At 40.1% G+C, this 24,841-nt stretch overlaps 2 protein-coding genes across 6 annotated transcripts in view; one reads left to right on the forward strand and one right to left on the reverse strand.

Annotated features, from left to right (window-relative positions):
- Window positions 1-17,917, forward strand: part of LOC110375039 (rho GTPase-activating protein 190) — a 34,539-nt gene extending 16,622 nt beyond the window's left edge. The window contains exons 23-40 of the mRNA XM_064041696.1: window positions 672-825; window positions 1,333-1,451; window positions 1,832-1,909; window positions 2,358-2,402; window positions 3,964-4,073; window positions 4,467-4,565; window positions 4,944-5,048; window positions 5,353-5,443; window positions 5,656-5,779; window positions 6,110-6,222; window positions 6,619-6,710; window positions 7,015-7,122; window positions 7,416-7,496; window positions 8,414-8,549; window positions 11,102-11,233; window positions 11,687-11,825; window positions 12,957-13,164; window positions 13,579-17,917. Coding sequence (XP_063897766.1) covers window positions 672-825; window positions 1,333-1,451; window positions 1,832-1,909; window positions 2,358-2,402; window positions 3,964-4,073; window positions 4,467-4,565; window positions 4,944-5,048; window positions 5,353-5,443; window positions 5,656-5,779; window positions 6,110-6,222; window positions 6,619-6,710; window positions 7,015-7,122; window positions 7,416-7,496; window positions 8,414-8,549; window positions 11,102-11,233; window positions 11,687-11,825; window positions 12,957-13,155 — 1,925 coding nt within the window. The 3' untranslated portion in view covers window positions 13,156-13,164; window positions 13,579-17,917. The remainder of the gene's footprint in view (window positions 1-671; window positions 826-1,332; window positions 1,452-1,831; window positions 1,910-2,357; window positions 2,403-3,963; window positions 4,074-4,466; window positions 4,566-4,943; window positions 5,049-5,352; window positions 5,444-5,655; window positions 5,780-6,109; window positions 6,223-6,618; window positions 6,711-7,014; window positions 7,123-7,415; window positions 7,497-8,413; window positions 8,550-11,101; window positions 11,234-11,686; window positions 11,826-12,956; window positions 13,165-13,578) is intronic.
- Window positions 17,918-20,665: 2,748 nt separating this feature from the next.
- The window catches only part of LOC110372647 (uncharacterized), a 56,081-nt gene continuing 51,905 nt past the window's right edge, over window positions 20,666-24,841 (reverse strand). For all 5 annotated transcript variants that reach the window (XM_064041785.1, XM_021329525.3, XM_021329528.3 and 2 more), the window contains 2 exons: window positions 21,809-22,993; window positions 20,666-21,444 (listed from right to left, as the gene is read on the reverse strand). In XM_064041785.1, coding sequence (XP_063897855.1) covers window positions 21,283-21,444; window positions 21,809-22,993 — 1,347 coding nt within the window. In that variant the 3' untranslated portion in view covers window positions 20,666-21,282. The remainder of the gene's footprint in view (window positions 21,445-21,808; window positions 22,994-24,841) is intronic.

A 24,841-nucleotide genomic window follows, 5' to 3' on the forward strand; every position in this document is an offset into this window, starting at 1 on the left:
GGAACCCGACCCCAACATGTTGGGAAAATGGCTTGCGAGATGATGATGGACATCTCGAACCTGCCAATACAAATGGTAGCGGTCACCGACGGTGGTGGTTCTGCAGCCAGCACGTTCTTCGGTACAGACCTCGGTCACGCGCTCATCACGGAAGGCAACGCGACGGCAGACCGCCTGTGTGCACACTTCACTACTTATACGTCTAGTGCTGAGAATAAGTGTAAGTTGTCAACATCATCTTCATTTATATTATCCCAATTTTATTTAGGGTTCTTCGCAAGGAGTATCGGGTTGCCCGGGTACCTTGGTTGAGGAGGTCGTACATGTACATACTTCTTAGAAATATGTACATGTTTTATTTCGTTCGAGCAACTGATTTGCAATGTTCATATTTGTATTTCCAGTACAGGGAATTAGGGACCTTGACTTCTTAGCTGACGTTGGCTACCAGTCTATATTCGGACATTCTATATACTTGCCATTTTACTCGATCTTTAGCAACCCGCAACCATTCCCTGGTGGTGGCTACTGGACGCATTTGGCTGGATCCAGACGGTGATCGCATCGCCCAAATGATACATGACTGGACCCGGCTTTTTCGCATTGCCACTTTAGCTTTGCAATTCTTATGTCTTGTTGTGAACTACTGTATTAATTTTTTTTTTCTGCAGCTGCGTTCTACACGCCGTTCTTCAAGGAGGTGTGGGAGCGTAAGGGCGAGATCGAGCGAGCCTTCCGCATGGAGCAGCCGCACAACCTGCCCGACGTGGCCGCCGCCCGCCCCGCGCCGCCGCCCAGGAACCACTCCTACCATCTCAACCATATGTGAGTACTGAGCATGCAGCAGCCGCACAACCTGCCCGACGTGGCCGCCGCCCGCCCCGCGCCGCCGCCCAGGAACCACTCCTACCATCTCAACCATATGTGCGTATATATCGATACATACAGTATCAACCAAGCTCCGACCTGTAGCAAGAAAAGAACGGGACCCGCAGCGAGAATAGCGCGGGATCCGAAGCAAGGATAAGACCTTACAAAGTAGTACACAATTCTAACGTCATTGACAGCAAAAGATCAAAAAATGTCAGTTCACTTGTGCAGAGCTTCTCAAGGAGCCCCTAGCAGTTGCTACTCTTGCTTTGTGGCTTATCCAGTATTGTATAACTATAAATAAACTATGTTAATGCAGAAACAGGTTCTACATCTACAGAACTGTCACATAGGAAAGTCTGCTTCGGTGATTGCGATGGCATAATTACATAATCACAAATATAGACGAGAGTCAATCGAAGACATTATTCGTCGTGCCTGATCATATATATTTTCTTCCAGGAGAGAACATAAGCTGACGAATTCACTGGACTTACTGATCGGTCCCGACTCACGTGCAGACATCGATTCTGAATACAGCGATACACTCAACAATTCTAAGAATAGAGGATTTCTGAAAGGTACAGTATCTTTCTACCGACTATTCAAAAGACTTGTGTTTTGTGTGTTTGGATTTCAACGTGTGAATTTGAATGGTTGTTTTATAAAAGCAAATGCAAAACATACAATTTTTGTGTGGTGTTTATTTGCGATGCGTGTGTGTGCCAGCCATGGAAAACAAAACGTCGAGCGGAGATGTCATAACGGAATATCTTCGAAGAAATTAGCGTCGCTAAAATACGGGTGTTCAGGGAACGAGGAACGCCTTCTTTGGAACCCGCCCATTTTTGTGAAACCTATAAGGGGCTTACCTGCCATACGGCATCTCCACTCATCTTAGTTATTCCGTGGGGCCAAGTTAACGGTAAATACTGAAAAGTAAAGCGTTTATTTTTCGTAGGTTTCAGCGTATATCCTCCGCCTAGTACGCCACCGGAGCCCGCACCTCCAGACCACAGGATGCATGCAGATCTATCACGTAAGTTATACTTATGCTTATTTGTATATTTTTGTTGTGGTTAATAAACTATCGGTTATTGGTTAGGTGACAGCAATACTGATAGTAAAATTTCGTCATGCAAACTAGTAGTATCCCTGAGCCGAGAAATTCTACTGGTTGCTTAAAAACCGCTTTGGTGGACTTCATACAGTTAACGCTCTTACTTCCGCAGCATACGTAACATATTCCATTTGTACTATACTTTTTTTATTAGATCTTAGACTAGACGACCACCTTTTACTTTACTTTAGTATCAGCTGATGGAAAGCAGACTATATTAAAAAAATAAGTTGAAAACTAAGTCACTAACTAACAAAAACAAAGTCTTGTTGAATTTGAATATTGCTGTTGCATCACCAGTAACATAAAACTTATTTACCTAAATGTACTGAATATAAAATAAATAAGCAATACTGTTATAACGCAGCGGATCTCAACTGTTCGGAGGATTCGCTCAGCACCCACGAGTCAGGTGATTGCATGACGGACAATAGTCGACCTTATTGTTAATGCAAAACGGTTTATTTTTGTGTGTAGCTGTAGATTTTAGGGTTTTTATTTTAGATCAGTTGAGTGGTTGATTTTAATTTAAAGATTTATGAGGGGTGTGAAAAGTAATTAATGTAAGGGCCGATTTTTCAATCCCTAGAGGTAATTTGTATTTGTAGAATATGACAATAGGCTAGTTTCCTAAAAAATAATAATTAGTCCGTCTTGTAGATTGTCCAAAATTAAGCGATACGTATTTTTTCTTTTTTAAATTGGATCAGAACTTGTTAAGATATAGCGTGTTAAAGTTGAGTGTGACGTCACAAGTTGCTACAATTTTCAGGACACTGTGACGTAAAAGGCCCCCACTCCTAATTTTTGAAGTGTATTATCTTTGTCATTTTATGTTTAATTAAAAAAAGAAAAAATACGTATCCAATATTTTTTGATTATCTAAAAAGCGGACGAAAGTCGTGGTGGCCTAGAGGGCAAAGAACCAACCTCTCAAGTATGAGGGCGCGGGTTCGATTCCAGGTCAGGCAAGTACCAATGCAACTTTTCTAAGTTTGTATGTACTTTCTAAGTATATCTTAGACACCAATGACTGTGTTTCGGATGGCACGTTAAACTGTAGGTCCCGGCTGTCATTGAACATCCTTGGCAGTCGTTACGGGTAGTCAGAAGCCAGTAAGTCTGACACCAGTCTAACCAAGGGGTATTGGGTTGCCCGGGTAACTGGGTTGAGGAGGTCAGGCAGGGCAGTCGCTTCTTGTAAAGCACTGGTACTCAGCTACGTCCGGTTAGACTGGAAGCCGACCCCAACATAGTTGGGAAAAAAGGCTCGGAAGATGATGATCTAAAAAGCGGACTAAATATTATTTCATTATTTCGACCCTGGACACTACCCTATTGCATAGCTATTGTATAGAAAATATGTCATCTGTCAACCCGCCATATTTATACCTCAGATAGAAGTTAACTGATGATTGAAAAATCGGCCCTAAATTAGTGTAATTGAAATCAACCACTAATGTTTAATTTAGAATTTTTATATATAAGGAATGTATCATTTATTTTGCATGATTTATATTATATTTTTTGTAACACACATTTTTGTTTAATTTAAGATAGTAGTTTGTACTGATTATTGTGAAGTTTTCTGTTTGTAAATAGATTTTATTATTAAAATAATTTCTAAAGAACATAAATTATATGTGCATGTTGGATCAATTTATTATTACTTTTAAATTCATTCTTATTGTATCACACCTCTTTATCCGACACAGAAGTAACTTGAAGATTTAACACCTACAAAGTATCCTAAATAAGAAGTTAGATTTCAATCTTTTTTTCTAGCTTCAAGATACTTTGTCGAATAATTTAAACACAGTAATGTTTTTGTGTCGTCCGTTTTCCTTTAGAAATGTAGTTTTATACAGTCGTTTTTTTACTACTCTTGGGTGAGGATGTAAACTAATCTTTGGTCCATATAATATGACAATTATTACCTAGAATACGTATAAATATTATTGTTTAACACTCAGATGGCGGCGGGCTGTGGCAGCCGGCCAGCTACGGGCACCGCGCGTTCACGACGGGGCGCACGCGGCCGCACCAGCCGCCGCCGCGCGTCAGGCACTCGCAGACTTTGAAGGTAAAATCTAGTAGAAAATATAATAAAAGATAACCTGTTGTACCGTTTAAAAAATCCTAAAGTTCTGCTGCTGTAACACCTTATTTACAATACTACTACTTTCTACCTAAAGAATTATATAATTTGATTAAATCTTCTTATGGTGAATGCATACCAGTCAGAATTGATTGCGGCGAAAGAATCGAATTCTAGGGAGTCTTCTCGTCATCTGAGCACGCGAAAGAAATTACTATGATTATGATTCAAACAATTAATATTCTTGTCGTTCTTCATTAGTGAAAATATAGCACATGTTGTGACTAAATATTCTAAAAGCGTTCCAAACCAAATATAAGTTTCTGCTCACTTATTTTTATCTCAACTCTAATGACTTTTATAATAATTTGTGTACAGCAACCAGGCAAGCTGGACATGAATAACTACACGATGGTTAGCGACGCGCTACAGCACATCACTATTGGTCCTCCTGCACACTCCAGGTCTGATAGAAAGGTGAGATATTTCTACTTATATTTGCATTATCACGTAGGCAACGGCTTTTAACCGACTGCATCATGAAAAAGATGAATGTGTTTATCGGGCCGTGTATGTGGATTGTACCGTGCCGTGTATTAGATCTATCGATTATGATAAATAATACCTCGTTTAATTTTTAAGCGCATTTTAAGCGCGTAAGCGCAAACGTTTTTTTTAAACTATACAAAAATCGCTTTCCAGCCTAATCGGACGCAACTGACTTGTAGTTTTTGATGTGAAAAAGTGTTAATAATTAGCCCTCTTTCAGTAAAGGAATAGCCTACATTCAGTAAAATATTTTAAGTTTACTTTAGTGTTTCAGTTTTCAATATAATTTTTATTTTGTTATCATAGACCCAACGTACGGGTTGGACGCACTCGAGCGGGCAGCAAGGCGGTCATCACCACCATCCTTCCGGAGTCAGCTCTGAAACTGAACTAGATGCGCAGTATGCACAGGTAAACATAACAAAAAACTAATTGTTATAAATGTATTTTTACACCCATTCCAAGCATAGTCGTGGTGGTTTTGTAAAACCTTTTTTTCGTCTGAAGTAGTTACATGAATTATCTACCAATGACTGAGTAAAGGAGAGAAAAATCTTCCTAAAAAACGGATTTTAAAATGTGATATCGCCGTATTGACCAAGCGTGGTGATTAACGCTGACTTCTTCTTTGTATGAGAAGAGGACTTTCTGCAGTGGGACGGTGGAGAGGCTATGTGCAGTTGTTCAATTAAATTAATTATTGTCATTGTTGCAGATCAAAGAGACCAACGAATATATGGAAGCGCCATCTATGATGAGATTAAGAAGGCATCGACGGCACGAGAAGGCGCCGCTACATCAGCCTTGTAAGGATCTTTTGTTCATTAAAACATGCTTCTTCACAAATATCTCATCTAGGAACACCGTTACCTGCAATCATGCAGCAGAGCAACTGGTTCTTTATTTATTTTTATTTCGTCCATCAGTCATAAGACGTTTTATTAGACGGTTGTTATATTTTTCAGTTACGTGTGTACATTAACTTACATCATCTTATGTCTTTCTTCCATTATCGCAGCGTTCTCGGAGACGGACAGCTCGGGCTCGAGCTCGGGCTCTGGCGCAGGGAGCGCGGGCGCGGCGCGGCCGCACGTGCGGCGTCGCCACAACGCGCACCACGCGCCCAGGCACTATAAGAAACGGTATGTTATATTACACTCATGTGGACCTTACATGGCCATCAAACACCATCTAGACATATTGACATTTAAAGTTCAGGTGTCCTGAAAAAAGTCTTCAATACTCCTCAAATTGTGTCTTCCACTGATACACTACTACTTCTGATCTACATTAGGTACTATGGCAAATTGATTATAAAATTATATGGTGAATAGATTTTTCAATATTGGTAAACAAAGGGCAATCAAAATTCTATATAATTAAATTGGATCTATTTTAGCTAACAGCACATTTGGCTATCATTATTTTCTTACTTTCTTACTTCCTCTGTTAATGAACCCTTATGTCAACAGATCATTGGGCAACCTGGTAGCCGTCCAAAGCCCGCGCGTGCCCAAGTTGGGCATGTTCGTGGGACCACCCGAGTTACCCACCGGCTACAGAGCCAGGACACAGGAGGACAAAGGTACGAGTTTTTTTTTTAATGCTATAATAACGACTAATTGCTGCAATTAACAATAATTTTGAGATGTTAAAACGATGGTTGAGATTGACTTTGATGATATAAAATGCGACTGCGATTTCACTATTTGTGTGTTTTAATACAATAGCTATAGCATAATAACGAGTGCTCTTAACGTCAAATTGAGAATAGAGTTTGTGCTCGTAGGTATACACCTACGTCACATTAAGTTAGTCACTCTTGTCTCACCAGCACAATAACGCATCGGATTATGACGTCATTATGAGCATTGGCTATTTATTAAACAGAGTTATATGTATTTCGAAACACACAATTTGTGTAAGTAAACAATAACAATAAGTAGCATACCGTATTTAAAGCTAATTTCTTTATACTTAGCTGCAAGTGAGTCAAGCGAAGGCAGTTCGGATGGCGAGACCCGGAGGCCCAGGCCTCTGCCCCCGCCGCCGCATCACGAACCTACACATAAGGTCTGTGGAACATAAGCATGTAAATAATTAACTACATATAATTAAGCATGTAATTGTGATCATTCAGCTATCGGATATAACTTCCGTTCGTTTATCTCTGACAAGAACACAACATTTAACAATATTGCACTGCGGACGCGCATACACATCAGATAGGCAAACAATCTTGATTCAAGATTTTTAGATATGTCATAATATTTTAAAGGTAATTTTCACGTTCAAATTCAAGGCAGCCCTTTTGTATTCAATAACCACAGGATAGTAGTAACCAGACTCTTCAAATGAGATGTACTTTCTCTCTCAGATGCTATCAGGCGAGTACCCATCGTCAGCGCAAGACAACTCGTCATCGAGCACGGCGGACACGCGGCGCCGTCATCATCCCTTTAGCAAGCACGACCGCAGGCATAAGGTAGTACTATTAACTGATTTGTTACCATTGCCTGAAAAATATGTTGCATAAAATGTCTGCGAAAGATAATAGAAAAGCGACTGATTTAAATTAACTTTTATGGTTCCACACCGAAAGGAAAACCTGGATCCTATTTACTATTGCTCTTCGTCTGCTAGTCTGACTCTAGACTGTATCTGACGAACTGTACTTTAGATGCTTTTCTTCAAAGATGATTATATTATTTTGGTTGTCGCTACGACAAATACTGAAAATAAAAAGTGAAGAAACTATTTATACCTATCTTATTTCAGGAGTTCTCAAAGAGCAAAGATTCAAAGAAGAATGCAGCACAAATTAACAACACGCAGTCAGTACAAAACTGGGGTCCACAGGTAAGCAACACTTTTCTTACTTCAAATGGACATTAGTGTCGCTAAAATCTATTTATTTGTTGTTACTAAAATAGTTTTAAGGTCTCTTTGTGTTGTCGGAGGTGACTGCCTCGTTGGTCTAGTGGTCGCAAGCGCGGCTGCTGTGTTCGAGGTCTTTTTTTTCCGATGTCTAAATCATCAAATGACCCCTCCCGCTGTGGGTTAGCAGCGGTGAGGGAGTGTCAGACTCTTACTGACTAAAAACCGTCGTGTTCCATCATAGGCCTTTTATGTACCAAGGCCGCGGTAACTCTTTCGAACAACCCGCAGCCCCGGCAGGCCTTGGCCCTGCTGGGCCCCGCTGGGGTTGCTGACATCTCTTTGAGGAGCGCGTGGAACAACGCGCGCCGCCGACACGGGGCTGTCGTCTTAGTAGACAGAGGAGCCCGTAGTCTGGAAGTTGGTGATTGACTCACCCGTGCATCGGAGAGCACGTAAATGTCGGTCCTGCTTGTGATCTCTTTCCGGTCGTGTCGGATTGCCGTCCCATCGGGTTATGAATAGGGAGTGCACCTGTTTCGCAAATGCTCGTGCACTATAATATGTCCTGCGCAGCTGGCTGATCTCATTACATGAGAACAGCCGCCGTGGTCGAAATCGGCCGTGGACGCCATTATTATTAGTTTTAAGGTCCGTCTTATGTCTTGAAGATCGAAAAGTTCTGATGTATTAACCCAATTAAAGAAAAACTTTTTGAGCTTGAGTTTAGATGCACAGCCGCCATTTAGTATGACGAGAACACTGTGTTGAATATTGAAATAAATTGAAATTAAATCCAACTAGTTCAGAAAATATTTGGCGCCAGGTTTTATTATGTTAATTTCATACCATATGACAGTTTCTTTCTCACTATAATGTTCTTCTTCAAATTCCCCTAGGGCGGTCACGGCATCCCTCTGTTCGTGGAGAAGTGCGTGGAGTTCATCGAGCGCGAGGGGCTGGCGTCCGAGGGGCTGTACCGCGTGCCCGGCAACCGGGCCCATGTCGACATGCTCTTCAACAAGTTCTATGAAGGTAATGCTATATTATTTAGTTAGAAAATTAACAGGTCTGTTCTCCCAAAATATATATATATATGTCGGCGTCAGGATCCGACATCGTTAAATAAAACAAAGAGAACCCCACACAATCACATGGTTTATTCCAATTAACACAGTATTAGTCACTACAATTATTTATCACGAATTTGTGTGAGGTGTGCACTCGGCAACGGTCGGCGAACGAATGACCCGAGTCGTGCGCGCGCGCCGCTTTATACAAGCTGTTGATTTGCATCCGTGCCATAGTCAAGGAGGTTAAAATTAAATACGTAAATAATCGATTTGAATTACGGTAGGTGGGAAAAAGCTAATATGCGCTGTTTTTTTTGATGTTGTAATTTCATGGTATTTCAGAATTTAGCCCACGGTTAAACACAAATCATAACAGAATTCCCCCGCGGCCACAGTGTGTGCGTGATGGCAGCTATGTGTGCGTAGACAGAGAAAACTAATGTCTACGTGTGTGCGTGAGTGTCGATGTGTGAGTGTCTTATCTACGACATGACAGCGCGAGCGCGCGAGCGAGCGAGACCGAGTGATACGCGATAGCAATCATTTTACCTAAAGTTTCGAAAATAACCTTCATTATTGTCATTAACTTCGTTTTACTTTACTTAGGTACTAATTTTTGAGCATAAATTTAACACAGATATCTTATTAACTACAGTAATAAGCAATACTAGTGCGCGAAAGAAAGTTCACTAACATGTTAACAGCTGATTGATAAAATGTTCGTTTTGCTTTATCTTTCAGCATAAAGTTTTCGCAGTGATTTAGTTTTTATTTTTGAATTAAATTGGTTAATAATTAGAAATTTTGCTTCCTTCTTAACGGTCTTAGGACCTTGGAACACGGAAATCTTATTAATGACGTAATACTAGTGCGCTAAAGGAAAGTTCACTGACCTGTTATCAGCTGATTGATAACATTTTCGGTTTGCTTTAACATTCAGCGTAAAGATTTCGTAGTAATTTTGTTTTTACTTTTCGATTAAATTGGTGAAAGATGTGTTAGTTAAGTGTAGGCACGAGGTGATTCTTTCGGCTCGTAGGTATTATTGGCGTGGTTAAGAAATCAACTTATTTACACTAATAAAATTGATTAAGCTGACTACGTATTTACAAAATGTACAAATAAATAAATTACCTAGTTTAGTTACCCGGAGGTACTGTTCAAAGCTGTCACCTTCACACTCTTGGCACAATCGAGCACGACGAAGTAGCTGGTTGTCCTTCAGCTAACATAACACTATCACATTCGTTTTTAATGTGTCGAAAGCACTAAGTTAACGGTCCTAGCACATAAGTCTGTCACATGACCAGCATGACCCTCGAGCGTTCCCGGTCGGTAAACATTTCCCGGAACATAGGTATGTACGGCTGTCATTGCACATCCTTGGCAGTCGTAACGGGTAGTCAGAAGCCAGTAAGTCTGACACCAGTCTAACCAAGGGGTATCGGGTTGCCCGGGTAACTGGGTTGAGGAGGTCAGATAGGCAGTCGCTTCTTGTAAAGCACTGGTACTCAGCTGAATCCGGTTAGACTGGAAGCCGACCCCAGCATGATTGGGAAAAGGCTCGGAGGATGGATGGCTGTTAGTACACTGTTGTCACTGATGGCATACAGGCGGACCATCGCCACCAACTCGTGTTCGTGTAGTTTTCCGTCATCTCGCACTTTGTACCTACACGTCGCGGAATTCAAAGCGCACGTACGCAGCAGCGGCGGCGACATCAAACACACTGCTTGCCGTCGGCGCTTGTTTGTTCCGGCTTCAAGGGCACGCGGGGAGCGGCGAGGCGAGTGTGTGGGAGTACTCGCACTGTGATTGGGTGAATTTGGGTAGGCTGGATGATCTACGATTTTTATTGAACGATCGTTGCGTATGCTTTGTGCATGTATCGTTTGCGTTTGTGTGAGTGCGCAGCGCGGTAGTAAGGCTAGTAACACACGCGCCGAATTAAAGTCCATCAGTGTAACTGATGGATATACGTAAATAAGAAAAAAACATGAAAAAATTACCTACCCATTTTTTCGTTGATTTGGGTCGAGAATCATTAGCATATTTACGTCCTTGACTATGGCACGGATGCAAATCAACAGCTTGTATAAGGTCCACCGTTGACAGATCGACGGTTGACACATCGACGGTGGCGCCGTCATATATTTAATACAACAGAGACCAGAAGAAAAATATAACGAATAGTACAAAGACAGCTTATTTCATATGAAATCTCTTCCAGCAGGCCCCTTGTGGGAGAGTGACAGATATTGTGGTCTTCTTTCCCAATTTAATCCCAAATACTGCAGTGACTCTTTTGAAACGTAATTTTGGCACAAGAAACTAAAAACATGTGCGTCTTTGGACGCCCGTCATTAATTAAAACTAAAACAAAACGAGCCTGCCGTATGGTGGCCGTATGTGAGAAATAAAAGCTTTCTTATGAACTGTCATATAGAAATATTTGAGCGTTTTTTTATTTACTCCCGTGCGAACGGCCTCTTATAGATTCATAAAAACTTTCAGATCCAAAGGTAGACCTGGACTCGCTGGACATCCCGGTGAACGCAGTAGCGACTGCGCTGAAAGACTTCTTCTCGAAGCGTCTGCCGCCGCTACTCGACGAGGCCAGCATGGCACAGCTTGAAGATATTGCCAGTTAGTAGTATACAGCTTTTAGATTATAACAATACACTTTTTAAATTAACAATGATTTGTAAAATAAAAAAAATATACTAAACGGGAGTGCAACGGATCACATTTAAAGACAACATTTAACACAAACTGCGACATACTGTTAATATAAGAATAAATTCGGATACTGTAGGAAGTGCCCTTAAGCTACTGCTTACGGGTCCGTCTTGCTGGTCAGGTTTCATTGTTGCACAGTGAGTTGTTGGTACAAAGAAGCGACCGATCGTTGGCGGCGCTCGGAGCAGGTGCTATCCCAGCGCTCGGGGGCTGTTGGCGGCACTCGTTACCCTGCCGCGCGGCACTCGGAACCGCAGTCTCGAGTACCGCGCTTTCGCTGCTTTTCCAGCGGTGGGCGCTGGGTCTATTATGTCATCATTTGCCTAGCTTTTTCCCTAACATTATTTATTATTGTCGTAGCGATGCGAGGCTGCATCGCCGGCGGCGTGGAGCTGAAGGACCGCAGCTGGCGGCTGCTGGCGCTGCGCTCGCTGCTGCACTCGGCGCTGACGCCTCTAGCGCGGGCCACGCTCGACTACCTGCTGCATCACTTCGCCAGGTGGGTACTGTGCCATGCAGGTGTAGCTGCAGGACCGCAGCTGGCGGCTGCTGGCGCTGCGCTCGCTGCTGCACTCGGCGCTGACGCCTCTAGCGCGGGCCACGCTCGACTACCTGCTGCATCACTTCGCCAGGTGGGTACTGTGCCATGCAGGTGTAGCTGCAGGACCGCAGCTGGCGGCTGCTGGCGCTGCGCTCGCTGCTGCACTCGGCGCTCACGCCTCTAGCGCGGGCCACGCTCGACTACCTGCTGCATCACTTCGCCAGGTGGGTACTGTGCCATGCAGGTGTAGCTGCAGGACCGCAGCTGGCGGCTGCTGGCGCTGCGCTCGCTGCTGCACTCGGCGCTGACGCCTCTAGCGCGGGCCACGCTCGACTACCTGCTGCATCACTTCGCCAGGTGGGTACTGTGCCATGCAGGTGTAGCTGCAGGACCGCAGCTGGCGGCTGCTGGCGCTGCGCTCGCTGCTGCACTCGGCGCTCACGCCTCTAGCGCGGGCCACGCTCGACTACCTGCTGCATCACTTCGCCAGGTGGGTACTGTGCCATGCAGGTGTAGCTGCAGGACCGCAGCTGGCGGCTGCTGGCGCTGCGCTCGCTGCTGCACTCGGCGCTCACGCCTCTAGCGCGGGCCACGCTCGACTACCTGCTGCATCACTTCGCCAGGTGGGTACTGTCCTGAGACCATCCCCGGACACTGCAGGCGTACAAACAGTCCACATCAAAACTATTCCAGCATAATTGAAAGGGCGAAAACCAGTCAGGATGTCGTGATTCACCGGACGCCCAGATCAAATCAGCTCGCTAAGCAGATGATACTCTTAGTTCACTTTCTGCTTTCTCACTCTCCTACTCCGTATAATGACAAGGCTGACTCGACCAGAGAGAAATGTGTTGGAAAAACTCATTCATACCACCTATTTAACAGCACGCTAAACTATAGGTCCCGGCTGTCAGTGAACATCTTCGGCAGTCGTTCCAGGTAGTCAAAAGCCAGTAAGTCTGACAACCAGTCTTACCAAGGAGTATTATAAAACACTGGTAAAACTCAGCTGCATCTGGTTAGACTAGAAGCTGACCAGACCGAAAAGGCTCCAAAGATAATGTATTTAACAGCGTCTAAATTCCCTAGGGTGGCGGACAACTCAAAACTGAACTCGATGGATAGTAAGAACCTCGCGATCTGCTGGTGGCCGACCCTGCTGCCGGTGCAGTTCTCGGACATGGGCCGCTTCGAGATGACGCGGCCCTACCTCGAGGACATCGTGCAGACCATGATCGACCAGCACCCCTTCCTGTTCCGAGGGCAGGAAGCCTTCGTCATGGTGTGAGGACAGTGTGTAAGTAGCTTTGGTTCTATATACCTTGGAAATTGAGTACTTATGGGTGAAAAATAAAATAATATAATTTAGCGTCATCATCATACCAAGTCTTACCAGGGGTTATTGTTTTGGATTGCTCGGGTAGTGGGTTGAGGAGGTCAGATAGGCAGTCGCTCCTTGTAATACTCAGGTGCATCCGGTAAGACTGGAAGCCAAGTAAGAAGAAGAAATTCATCGTCATCATCTGAAACCTAGTTGTACCAAAGGGTTATCGAGTTGCGCAGATATCTGGGTTGAATACATGTAACTAGATGCTCGGGTGAGAATAAATAGATGGACAGACGTTCCATGTAAAACACTGGTACTCAGCTACTGCTGAGCTGTTTTCTGATAGTAAAGAAAAGCCCATGATCATATATGAAACATTTTCAGGAACCCACAATGCAGGTTGCATTCGTGATGGACGACGTGTAACGTCAGCCGCGTTTGGCCGACGGCAGCGGCATTTGTGCGGCTCGCTTACCATACGATACTTAGCGCGTAAGTTCGCCTACACCCGCGCGTGACGTCACCCGCCCCGACGGCGACGGTGACGTCACGACGGACAGACCCTACTGCGAGGTATTAATAACCCTAATACACTCGCAGTAAAGTCTCACATTTATTGGCAAGCTATTGTTGTTCTAAAGTAGGTTTTTACTATATAAAAATGTCTGTTGATCGGTATTCCATACGTTAGAACAATAACCTTATTTTTCCATGCGGTTTTTCATATCAATAAAGCTTAGAGATTGCGTAATCGTCATTGCTTGCATTTTGTGGACATTTGATTTGTATCGATATTAATTTTTAATACGATGGACTAGTGAATCAGTATTTTAAATAGATGTTTATCAAAATTGTACCGCATTTGTAATAGTTTTAAGTGGAAATGCACAAAAGTATTTAAACAAAGTGTTTTCTAAACTTAAGTAACTGGTATGATATTTAAACGTTTATATTTGTAATCAATTAATGGCAACACCATGTAATGAGCACATTCCGTTCAGAAATATTAAGTGTTAAATAATTAATGGATAATATGATTAATGATAGTGATTACATAACCATGGGTTTAATCGGTCGACAGTAAGGATTGGTATAGAGAAATGCTTAAGGGCGCTTGTTTTTTAAATATTTTTTATATGGCAACTTTTTTCGTGACGTCATGTGTCTCTTGATCTATTGGCTATCAAGTCCAGTTTTATTTTTTTAAGGTAAACCAAAATCTATCCCAGTGTTAGAATATTTTAATGAAATTAAAATTTAATTTAAGAAATTGGATCTACTTATCTAAATCCAGGGGACACATTATTTTAAGTTTTAATAAATCTAACCAAAATTATTTTTAATATTTGAAATTGAATAACGCTTACTGATTTAATTTTTACTAAGACCATTTACAAAATCTTGCCATTATTATAAAACGTATTAATCAATTTAAAAAGTAATAAGCATCAAAGTAATCACAAGAGAACGATTATAGTTGGTGAATTTTATGGCGATGTTCCAACTCACTTTTATCATAACGTAATAAGGTCTATATTAAAACGAATGAACTCCAAAAGACATCTAATGTAGTCCCGATTTAAATAACAGAATACTAACAAAATAAGGGAGATAGACATATTGATAAATATTTTAGACCTAAATGGGATTGCTGATCTGTAAAAAAAAAATGAAAATGCAAAAAATACATCAACTATAAAAATAATTTTCAATACAAAAGGCAGCTTCTTTTTTTTATTTTAGAGACTGAATATCAGCTAGTTCCTTTGACACTGAATCCAAATTGAGCACTTAATTTTAAAAGAATATTACTTAAAATTAACTTTGATTAGCGGGTGGTGCGTTGTTTATTTTTAAACACCAATATTTTTAAATACTACCTACGTGTATAATTTAGGTATGGTACGGTAGACCGCACATCAGAGGTAACTGTTATGTACCTTAACTCCTTAACTCGATTGTAATAAGGACTGTACTAGACGTATATTTTATCTATTCCTCTATATAAAATTCATATTATTCGTACCCATAAATGAAACCGGTCCTTTTATTTATCATGTTTCTACCTGATCCAATATGCGTATATTTTTGACGTTTTAATCGATCTTAAGTATAAGCCTTTAAATTACCTATCAAAATCAACTGTGGAGAATATACATAGTTAATTGTTTTACGTGTAGGAAGGTTATTTAAAAATTGGTGTTTAAAAATAAAATAACAAACCAATGTATAGCGGATGGCCTATTTTGTATATTAAGTGTTAGATAGACTGACGTAGTATATGTGTATCTCACTATTATTTAACACCTATGTATGTACACTTTCTTTATATCTTCCATATTTCCATACTAATCTTATGAAGTAAATAACCGTTCGTTTGTAAGGGATGCGTGGAGACGGATGAATTTGTAGTCGATAAATTGACACGATTCCGGGTTCCGTATCGATAAAACGAGTTTGAAAAACATCGACCCGATGTCCGCTAATAATGATCTTTGCATACATAATGAATTACTCAGAGATACAGTACTTTTTCTGCTAATAAAACTTGATGTATTTAGTAAAAGGTCTGCTATATTATTTCTTACCAACGAACATAAAATGATGCGGAACCCCACGAGTATAACTCGTCCATTTCTAATGTAAAAACATATTTTTTTCATAACTCTAAATATGAGTATTACTTGTTGCAAAGTTCTTATGCCATTAGACATTAAGAATGTACGTGCACCTTTGTTCAATTGTACTTTATTCATTTCCAAAACTATATTTCTAAAAATATTCTTCTTAAAAAAACTTAATTTAAAAATTGTATTTCATGATATTAGATATTGTAACGTGGATTGCTTGGATATTTTTTCAGTGTTTAAAAGTACTTTGTTGTATTGTCAATGTATTTTTTGTAATAAATAGGATGAATGTAATATTTTGTGTCTATATCCATTTTATTGGCATTTAGGTGCGTTCAGAAATATACAAAGTTACTTGTAACTTTTCAATATTTATTTTAGAGATACATACATACATAACAGTTTGATATTACATGATTGTAAAAATTCTGAAATATTTAAATGCCAATGAAATGTGAAGTATTCTACCTTGATTTACGTCTTTAAATGTTTGGTATTACAATGTCTTCGACTATAACGAACTCTTATCGTAGATTTTACTCAATTCCATTACGTTGATTTGCAAAAGCAATTTCGGATTTGTACTAAGCATCGCGAGTAAAGTATATGTAACTATTTAATAAGTATATTTAATATATTAGGTGTCTTCAATAAGCATAGTTAAGAATGTACGTAAGTTTTTAACGATATAATGTCATTATATGATTGTCTCGCTCGCACTCGCGCGAGTTCCGTAAGCCCGAGCGCGTGCGAGCGAGACAACAGTCATGTCCATTAGGGGAATGATGTGAGGGAATTTTTTATATTTTACTATGAATCGAAAAAGACATAGAGCCTACCTGTGTTTGAATATTATTTTTCTAGAATTTTTCACCTTTCTTATAGATCTCACTTGCGGTGATACACCCTTTAATTTTAAATTATTATTTTTTTATCGTAAAATTTCCCCTAATGTTTTTTTGAAAATGCAATTTCTATATAAATATTCGATGTAAATATTGTACATTCATTCATTTTTATTATTTTGCTTAATTTATTTATTGAGATATTGTTTTATCAAAGAGTTTTAAAGCCATATATTTGTTACTCCATGCAATATTATGAGTGTTTTTTTTAAGTTGTAACTTTGAATTTGTTTAATTTTATTTTTGAGCACATGTTTTTCTAATGGATTTCGTGAACGTGCCATTTTATTTTAAACGTGCGGTGATTTCGGAGATTCCTAAAACTTTTTGTAATTGTCATTTTTGGTAGTAAACGCTTTTACGTTCGAAATTCTTTCCTGTAGGTTTCTCGAATGTTCTACAGTAGAAATCAATGTACGCTTAGCTCTGTGGCCTGGCGCCGCCCGTGTGCTCGTTGTGGCTAGGTATTGAAGTAGTGGGGGTGCTTGTGTAAGTTATCATCTAAGGAGTGAGATAATGAGATTGTGACGAGCGAGGTAGCTCTCGCAAGTGTAAGGTTAGAGTGGGGATTCTAATTAAACGTGAACTGCGCTTGGGAGCGGGGTTTTTAAACAGTATTATTATGCATTTAATCGGCTGACTGAAATCATATAACAGTATTAATTGAAGTATGTATTAACCTAAAGTTATATGCCCAGACTCTACCAAAGTGGAAACGAGCAGCGAAGCGGAGTACTCTTTTAACAACCAATGGAAACACGATGTTTGGATATGTAGCGAAATTCTATTGGTTCTTCAAAAACGCTGCTCAGCTCTGCTCGTCTCCGCTTGGGTAAATTCCGGGCCTTCTAACTAAATGGTTAACTGTCGGTATAATTAGTAACAGTAAGGTAATTAAATAAAATCTAAAGTTATGTTTTATTCGAAAGATTATCCAGGATTATTCTTTAAAAAATCCATCATTTATTTGGTAGTGGTTTTACATGATACCAGCATTTATCCCCGCTTGCCAGAGGCAGTCACGGAATATTATTATAATGTAGTGTGATCAATGTTGTGATATTATGGTTGAAGTGTAGGGGGCGCCGGGCCACGCAGCGTGTCATATGCTATGCGTCTCAATTACTGAGAAACACGACTCAAAAGGAATGTGTCATATTTTATAATAAATAATCATCTATGTAATGATTTGGTATTTTTATTTATTTTACCCTGTTCCTTCAGAGTTATATCTAAACTAATATCTTAAGTAAATATCTTTAAGAAAGTAATAAATGAGCTTGCTAATTACTTAATTGTCATTTTGAATCGCTTACCTACAAATACACATACAAATTGCACATGGATGTAGTCTTACATATACCGGATTATACAAATCACCGGTAACATATGCAAGGCAATTTTTACTTTTTACCCACGACTGAACGGAGCAGGTATATGCGTTTAGGGTGAGAGATGTGCGTTTGTGTGTTTGTGTGTGCGTTTGTGCAAAGTAATGTTCCCACATATCTTCTAAACTAATGATCTGATTTTGATGCGGTTTTCAATAAAGGGTTTGTGTTTGATCAGTTCATGTTCTTAGACAGATGTCATGGCTGTAACTCACTAGGGGGCGCCACAATATTAGTCCAAACAGCAAAGTAATGTTCCCACGTACCTTCTAAACTAATGATCCGATTTTGATGCGGTTTTTAATAACGTTTTTGTGTTCAATGAGTTCATGTTCTTAGATAGGTGTCATGGCTGTAACTCACTAGGGGGCGCCACAATATTAGTCCAAACAGCAAAGTAATGTTCCCACGTACCTTCTAAACTAATGATCCGATTTTGATGCGGTTTTCAATAACAGTTTTGTGTTCGATGAGTTCATGTTCTTAGATAGGTGTCATGGCTATTACTCACTAGGGGGCGCCACAATATTAGTGCCAAACAATGTTGCAATATAATCAGAACGTCCGATTACAATTCTGTTTTCATCAGCAATGTGTACGTGCTTAATGCATGTTCCCAAATAATAAAAATTACGCCTGTAACTCACTAGAGGGCGCTACAATATCGGTGCAAAATAATATTGCAATAACGTTATTATATAGACTATAATTCGTATATGCTCTCTAAAAAGTCTGAAATAAAATTAAGCAAAATTAAAAATTTTGAAAAAACCCCCGACGGTAAAAATCTCATTGAAAAATAATAAAATAACTCAAAACCCCGACTTAACCCAATTATATAGGAATAACCGTCGGAAATGAAATTTCAACAATTAATTGAGTGTATTTTATGTCATCGTTAAACATCTACAATTCTTTAATAATTGTAGGTATTCACGACACTAGAAATCCTTTAGCTGGGTTAATGGCAGCCCCCGACGGATATTCCTATATAATTGGGTTAAGTCGGGGGTTTTGAGTTATTTTATTATTTTTCAATAAGATTTTAACCGTCGGCTGTTTTTTCAAAATTTTTAATTTTGCTTAATTTTTCTATGTCACTATCGTCACTACCGACTAAACGGTGACAATACACAAAAAAAAAAAAGAAAACATCAAACATATCAAATGGGTAAGAATCTATTATAGTGACCATTTATGAGTGACATACCTAGATTCTAGTAAACAATAATCAGTTTTGCTGAGGCAACTCGTTTCGCTAACAAATTATTATTCAGCGCAGCAAGCAGAACCCTCCAGCAGACTTAGGATGAACATTTTAGCGCTCAATGGTAAAAGGAAAGTTGCTTAAAGGGGCTTTCAGTCCCCTCCAAATTAATATACGTACACACACGAAAGGGTCTATGACTACGCCCTAATGATATCCGAAGGGAATTAATTTTCACCATCTCAGTCCAATAACTAGAATTCAAAGGAGAATGGGCGAAATTCTTGCGATGTTGGTCTACTTTTCCTCCATTAGAGTCGTATATCATTTGAAAGGTCTTTTTAAGCGCAACATTTCGTATTAACGTACCTCTGACGAATTGTCAGTACTTTAGAAACGAGAGCTTATTTAAAATTAAACTATCAATAGTTTTTAAGTTACTTAGTGAATCCCTTCTAAATCAAAATTCATTTCTCTAGTAATTAGTTATATTTATTTCCTTATTTACTTTATTATGTACTCCCCTCATATACTTCCTTTTGTGCTTTCTTATGTGCTCCCCTTATGTACTCCTATTAGTTTGGAAATAAACGCAAAATAGTAAAAGTTTTAAGTGGACTGTATTTGGTTGGAGGATGGCTGGTTATCGCCAAGAAGAGAACGAGCGATGTGTAGGCAATCAAGGATATGCACGCGTACCTGGCTCTCCAACGTTGGGCTTCACAAGATGGCGGCAGGCGGCGGTCTTCCCGATCACACAACACAATAGTCACGGTCACACCCGCGGGCGGATTATCACAATAGTTCGCTATCCTACAGTAGGACATGCGACACGGGAGAAGCAAGAGTACTTCCTCTCGGCGATGCGTTTACTTCCAGGCGGTTACAGCAATGGAGCCACGGAGCGCGAGCGCGTGTCACTCTCACTCGCCAGGCGTGCGGAACAGAACAAGAGCGGGAAGCAGGGGAGGGGGTAGCATCGCTCGTTTGAATTTAGTCAAACGCAGTACTATTACATTATTTGGATGCGTGAACGTAGTCCGTGAGATAAAATATAGATGGCGCTACCACCTATATTGTAATCCTTTATCTTCTGGGAGAATTTCAGTTGTTTTTTATGACCGACTCTTAGGTATATGGTGTTCTAATTTTCGCACATTTTTATTCTATTTACTTTGATTGAAAATATGATTATTTTATTTTTGTGAATTTTAAATACATGATTTTGAGTTTGAGTTTACACGTTGAATTTAACATCCATAATAATTCGACCACCCAAGGTACAGAGGATGTTCGGTCGGAAGTGACGCTTCCTTGCGGAACAATAAAACCATAGAGTATGTTTTGTGCAAAAGTTTATTATTATCATTCAACAGGCATGCTCTTACGTCATACAACAGTTATTGCATCACAGTTAGACTTTATGTACATATACGTGACAACTTATGCTATCGATAATTTGTATTTTTATATTAATTAAACTATAATATCATTGATACATCAGCAACACAATTTTTTGTTTGATTTTGAACCTCAAGCTCATCTTTGGTAGGTACATGCATTACTCAATCATGGTTTAGTTAAAGTATAGACGGATTATTACAATATTTTTTGGAACAGTAGCGCTCGAACCAAATGGGTCACTAGCCACCTCTGCAGCCACACGTACTCATTTCTTACTGATAATACCTACTTGATTTTACGACAACCCAGGGTGGCTGTATTTTGGGACCACTTATATTGTGTAGAAAATAACATTATCTGCTTTATGGATTTCTAGGAATTATCAAAAAATACATGCAATGATAAAGTGTTAATAAAATATTTTTGCCTTGAAAAAATTCACATCAACGGAGTACAACCACTTTCAAAGAAAGTCTGGTACTGACACTAAGTTCATTATGCAGATATAAGGGGTCCATTTATGAGAGACTTCTTGTCACTCAAGAGTTCCTTCACACACATCCAGCCCCCCAGCAGCCGCACCAGGGTATGGAGCCATCATTGATGGGAGCTGATAGCTTCCTGGACTTGTTGGTGCACGCAGACCCCAGGGAGTTGACCGACGAACACATACTGTTGGTCCTCTCGTGTTCGGAGTGCGAAGTTGTCATCTCCTGGAGAAGAACATTATATTTAATAATGGAAAATATTCAGGGATGCGTGATGGAAAGGTCTGTTTGTCACGTGCTGATTATCGATTGGAATTATAAAGTTTTTGAATATAAGAAATGAAACTAAAAATCTCTTGTGTTCTAATGAGTAGATATAAAGACATTAACACAATTATGTTAGCCGTGACAAACAGTTAAAACATTATGTAGAAATAGACTTGTTGAGAGAAAAGTTTGTGGATTTTGAAGTATCCAGATCAAGAGTCAACCAGTCCACCAGGTTTGTCCATTTACATTTTTAAAAGGATAAGATATAGATGAAGTGTTTGACAATGGTCTAAGTAAAAATACTCGTTCTTAATTTTACCTGATAACTATCCCGCTTGTACCGCGGACCTGAACTGGATGACGACAGTGTGTTCCTCGGCCTGTGTCGGGTGCAGTGCTTGTGCTTGCCCGGCTCCTGAACCTCGCCCTCAATAAGTCTCTCGTTATCACTCTCCACGTGAACTGTCCCGCCATTCTTTGTCGCTCCATTCTTCATCTCCTTCTTCTTATCCCTTCTTTTTCTCTCCCTCTTTTTGAACGTCAGAGAGAAGCGTTTACGCTTCTTCATTTTTGGCGAGTCAGGTCTTTGAGGGGCTGTCGATTTCTCTCTGTCTGATCGACTCGTGTCGTCGTCAGGCGGCGGCGCTTGAGACTCGGAGTCAGTCTTTAATGTTAACTCCGTTCGAGTGGAAGAATCAGGCTCACCAGACTTATACGCTACTTCTTTTTCTAAGTTTGCTAGCTCCATCCTTCTTAATCTCTTTGGTAGTTTGTTTACTGTAGCGTATATCGGCTCTTCGTTTTCTCCGACAGGCGCTGATCGCGATCGAGAGAAAAAGTCGAATTTCTTTGGCTTAACTGGTATTCTTCTTTCAACGAAGACTACCGTACTAGCAACTTCAGTGGTGGTAGTTTGTACGTCATCACCAGACTTCGGACTGGGGCTGCTGGGAATGGGTGTTGCTCTAGGATAGTCGTAGGTAAGTTCAATATTTTTCTCAGTGACATACTTTTTCGGAGGCTCTTGTTCTTCAACAGTCGGTACTCCTGACATTTGTACCCCTGTAACTGCTAACGCAGGCACAGGTTCCTTTCTCTGACAGCAGCATTTCTGTGTGATCCGCCTCGTATTGCACATGAATACAGAGTTCTGTTGTATATACGTGGTCTGTATAGTCGGGCAGCCCTGGACTTCTCCTAGTAGGTCTTCGACGTTCCCTCCGGTGTGGAATCGGGGAGGTTGGTAAGGGGCAACGACGAAACCTGGTGGAGGGGGGCCTGCGACGTGGTAGGGGGGAGAGGTAACGGATTGGAAGAACCTGGGTACCTCGGGTGGTGCGTCGTGAACCAGCACGTCCACCACTCGCTCGTGTCCACTGTCCGCTATATTTGGCTGCATTGTGTTCGCGCTTTGCGTCGTTTGTGCAGATTTCACTACGTTTGGAAGCTTCCTCGGAGCCTCCTGTTGACATTCATCGCATGTGCATGGTGACTCCGCGCCGCTCTGGAAAACAACATTTTCTTTGTCAATTATTTTTCACAGGAGTAAATTGTTTCTTTGGCACAAAAAACTTTCAATCACAGGGTTAAATAAACTCTATGTTTATAAAAACACAGTTCAAATGCTGCTGCAGACTTGGCCAAAATAAACACAGCTACGTAGCAGACGAGACTAATCTCGATAACACTCGGAACTACAGACGTTTCTTTCAATGTTTTATTTTATGGCCGTCTTGTCAGGTTATAAAAATACATTTCTTTGACGTTATCTTCAAAGCTGATAGTGCAAGGCTAAGTTTTGGTTTTTTTAATAGGTATACTAATGTTTTATTTAATGAAAAGTCCCGTCCCTTATATTAAAGAATTTCTCTACTTGTACCTACTTAAATAATTACTGACTACATAGGAGAGCATAGTTAAGTTCAGGTTAAAAATCTTATCAGTTTCCATTGTCACTTAAAGAAAACATTCACCGCCCACTATAGGACAGTGACATCTATTCTTACCTGACCAGTACATATTTTAGTTAAAATTAACTATCTACTAAGATATTTATAAAACAGCCCTGAGGTTGGTCATCAAGGTCCGTGGAACATCTGTCGTCAAGGAATATTTAGTCATGACCCGATTCACGTCATAATCCCAAACTGCGTCGCTCTCGTAAAATGTCTCGTGTTTATTTATTAACGTTTTAAATTACCTTAATTGACAGTCTGTATTAAAAGCGCTTTCACATTCGTAATTTTATTACGAGTATATGTCTGATTTTTGCGCGACATAAAACCTGTCGTGCGGTTCCAGCTGTTACGTTTAAAGTCACTGGTTTGCTGTAGCGTCGGTAACGCTCCGGGAACGACTGATATTAGTCGTGTTTAAGCCTTGAAAATGGATGATACCTACAATGAATGTAGTGTTATTAAGAAAACACAGGCACGTGTTCTATAAACTTAAGCACCGTTCACGTTAAACTTTTGTTTAGCAACAGTTGATCAACATTGTTGAGCAGCAAGAATGTGTTGACATACAATGTTTTTCTATAAAAAAGAGTTTACCATGAACACACAGCTTTATAATAAAATAAATCGTTACGCATAAAAGACTATCAATATTTAGTACAGCTCATGAATACACAAGTTATCATTCAACCGAACGTTATTTGAACGATATGAATCTATAAACCGATTGTCTGGAGTTGCTACCGCAGACGTATGGTCAGTTCAAGGAGGCTATTCTGGTAGTAAAGCAGTACATAATATTAATGAGGAAGTTTCAAATAGTAGTGCGTATTGACTTTTCAATGGGTACATAGATAGAAGTGAATCAATAATTATGTGTATGGATTTTGCATCCTAAAATTAACAGTAGGACAGTTCCATTCTTGTTTTTATTAGTCTGTGGATGTGTGACCAATCAATCATGTTAATAAGGGGTCTTGTTAATTACCGTAAAGCACATAAAACTTGCGATGTCGCATCGTTAAGAAATTGCAGTCCAATTTCTAATATTAATAGACTTTTTTGCTGAAAATCTTTTAGATTTTTTAGACTGTCTTCTAGAAATGTAAGTTTATTTTGGTCAGCAATACTAAGGTCTAATTTATACCTACTTATGTTTTCTGAAGTCTCTTTACATAAACTTGTGAAGATTGGACATTTGTTAAAAGATGGTGGTTCGCTGTTTCAGATCCGAATGTAGGTATCAATAGCAGCAAATGCTAAAGAAAACATAAATTCTGGGTCAGCACAGAATAATTTAGGAGGAACTTAGCCACTGATTTGCAGCTGTGACCTATTCAAAATTGTTATTGAATAAAACAAGGCCAAGCAAAATATAGTTTGTATGAAAACAGCTG

Source organism: Helicoverpa armigera, chromosome 26 (assembly GCF_030705265.1).
Source record: "Helicoverpa armigera isolate CAAS_96S chromosome 26, ASM3070526v1, whole genome shotgun sequence".
NCBI classification, from domain to species: domain Eukaryota; kingdom Metazoa; phylum Arthropoda; class Insecta; order Lepidoptera; family Noctuidae; genus Helicoverpa; species Helicoverpa armigera.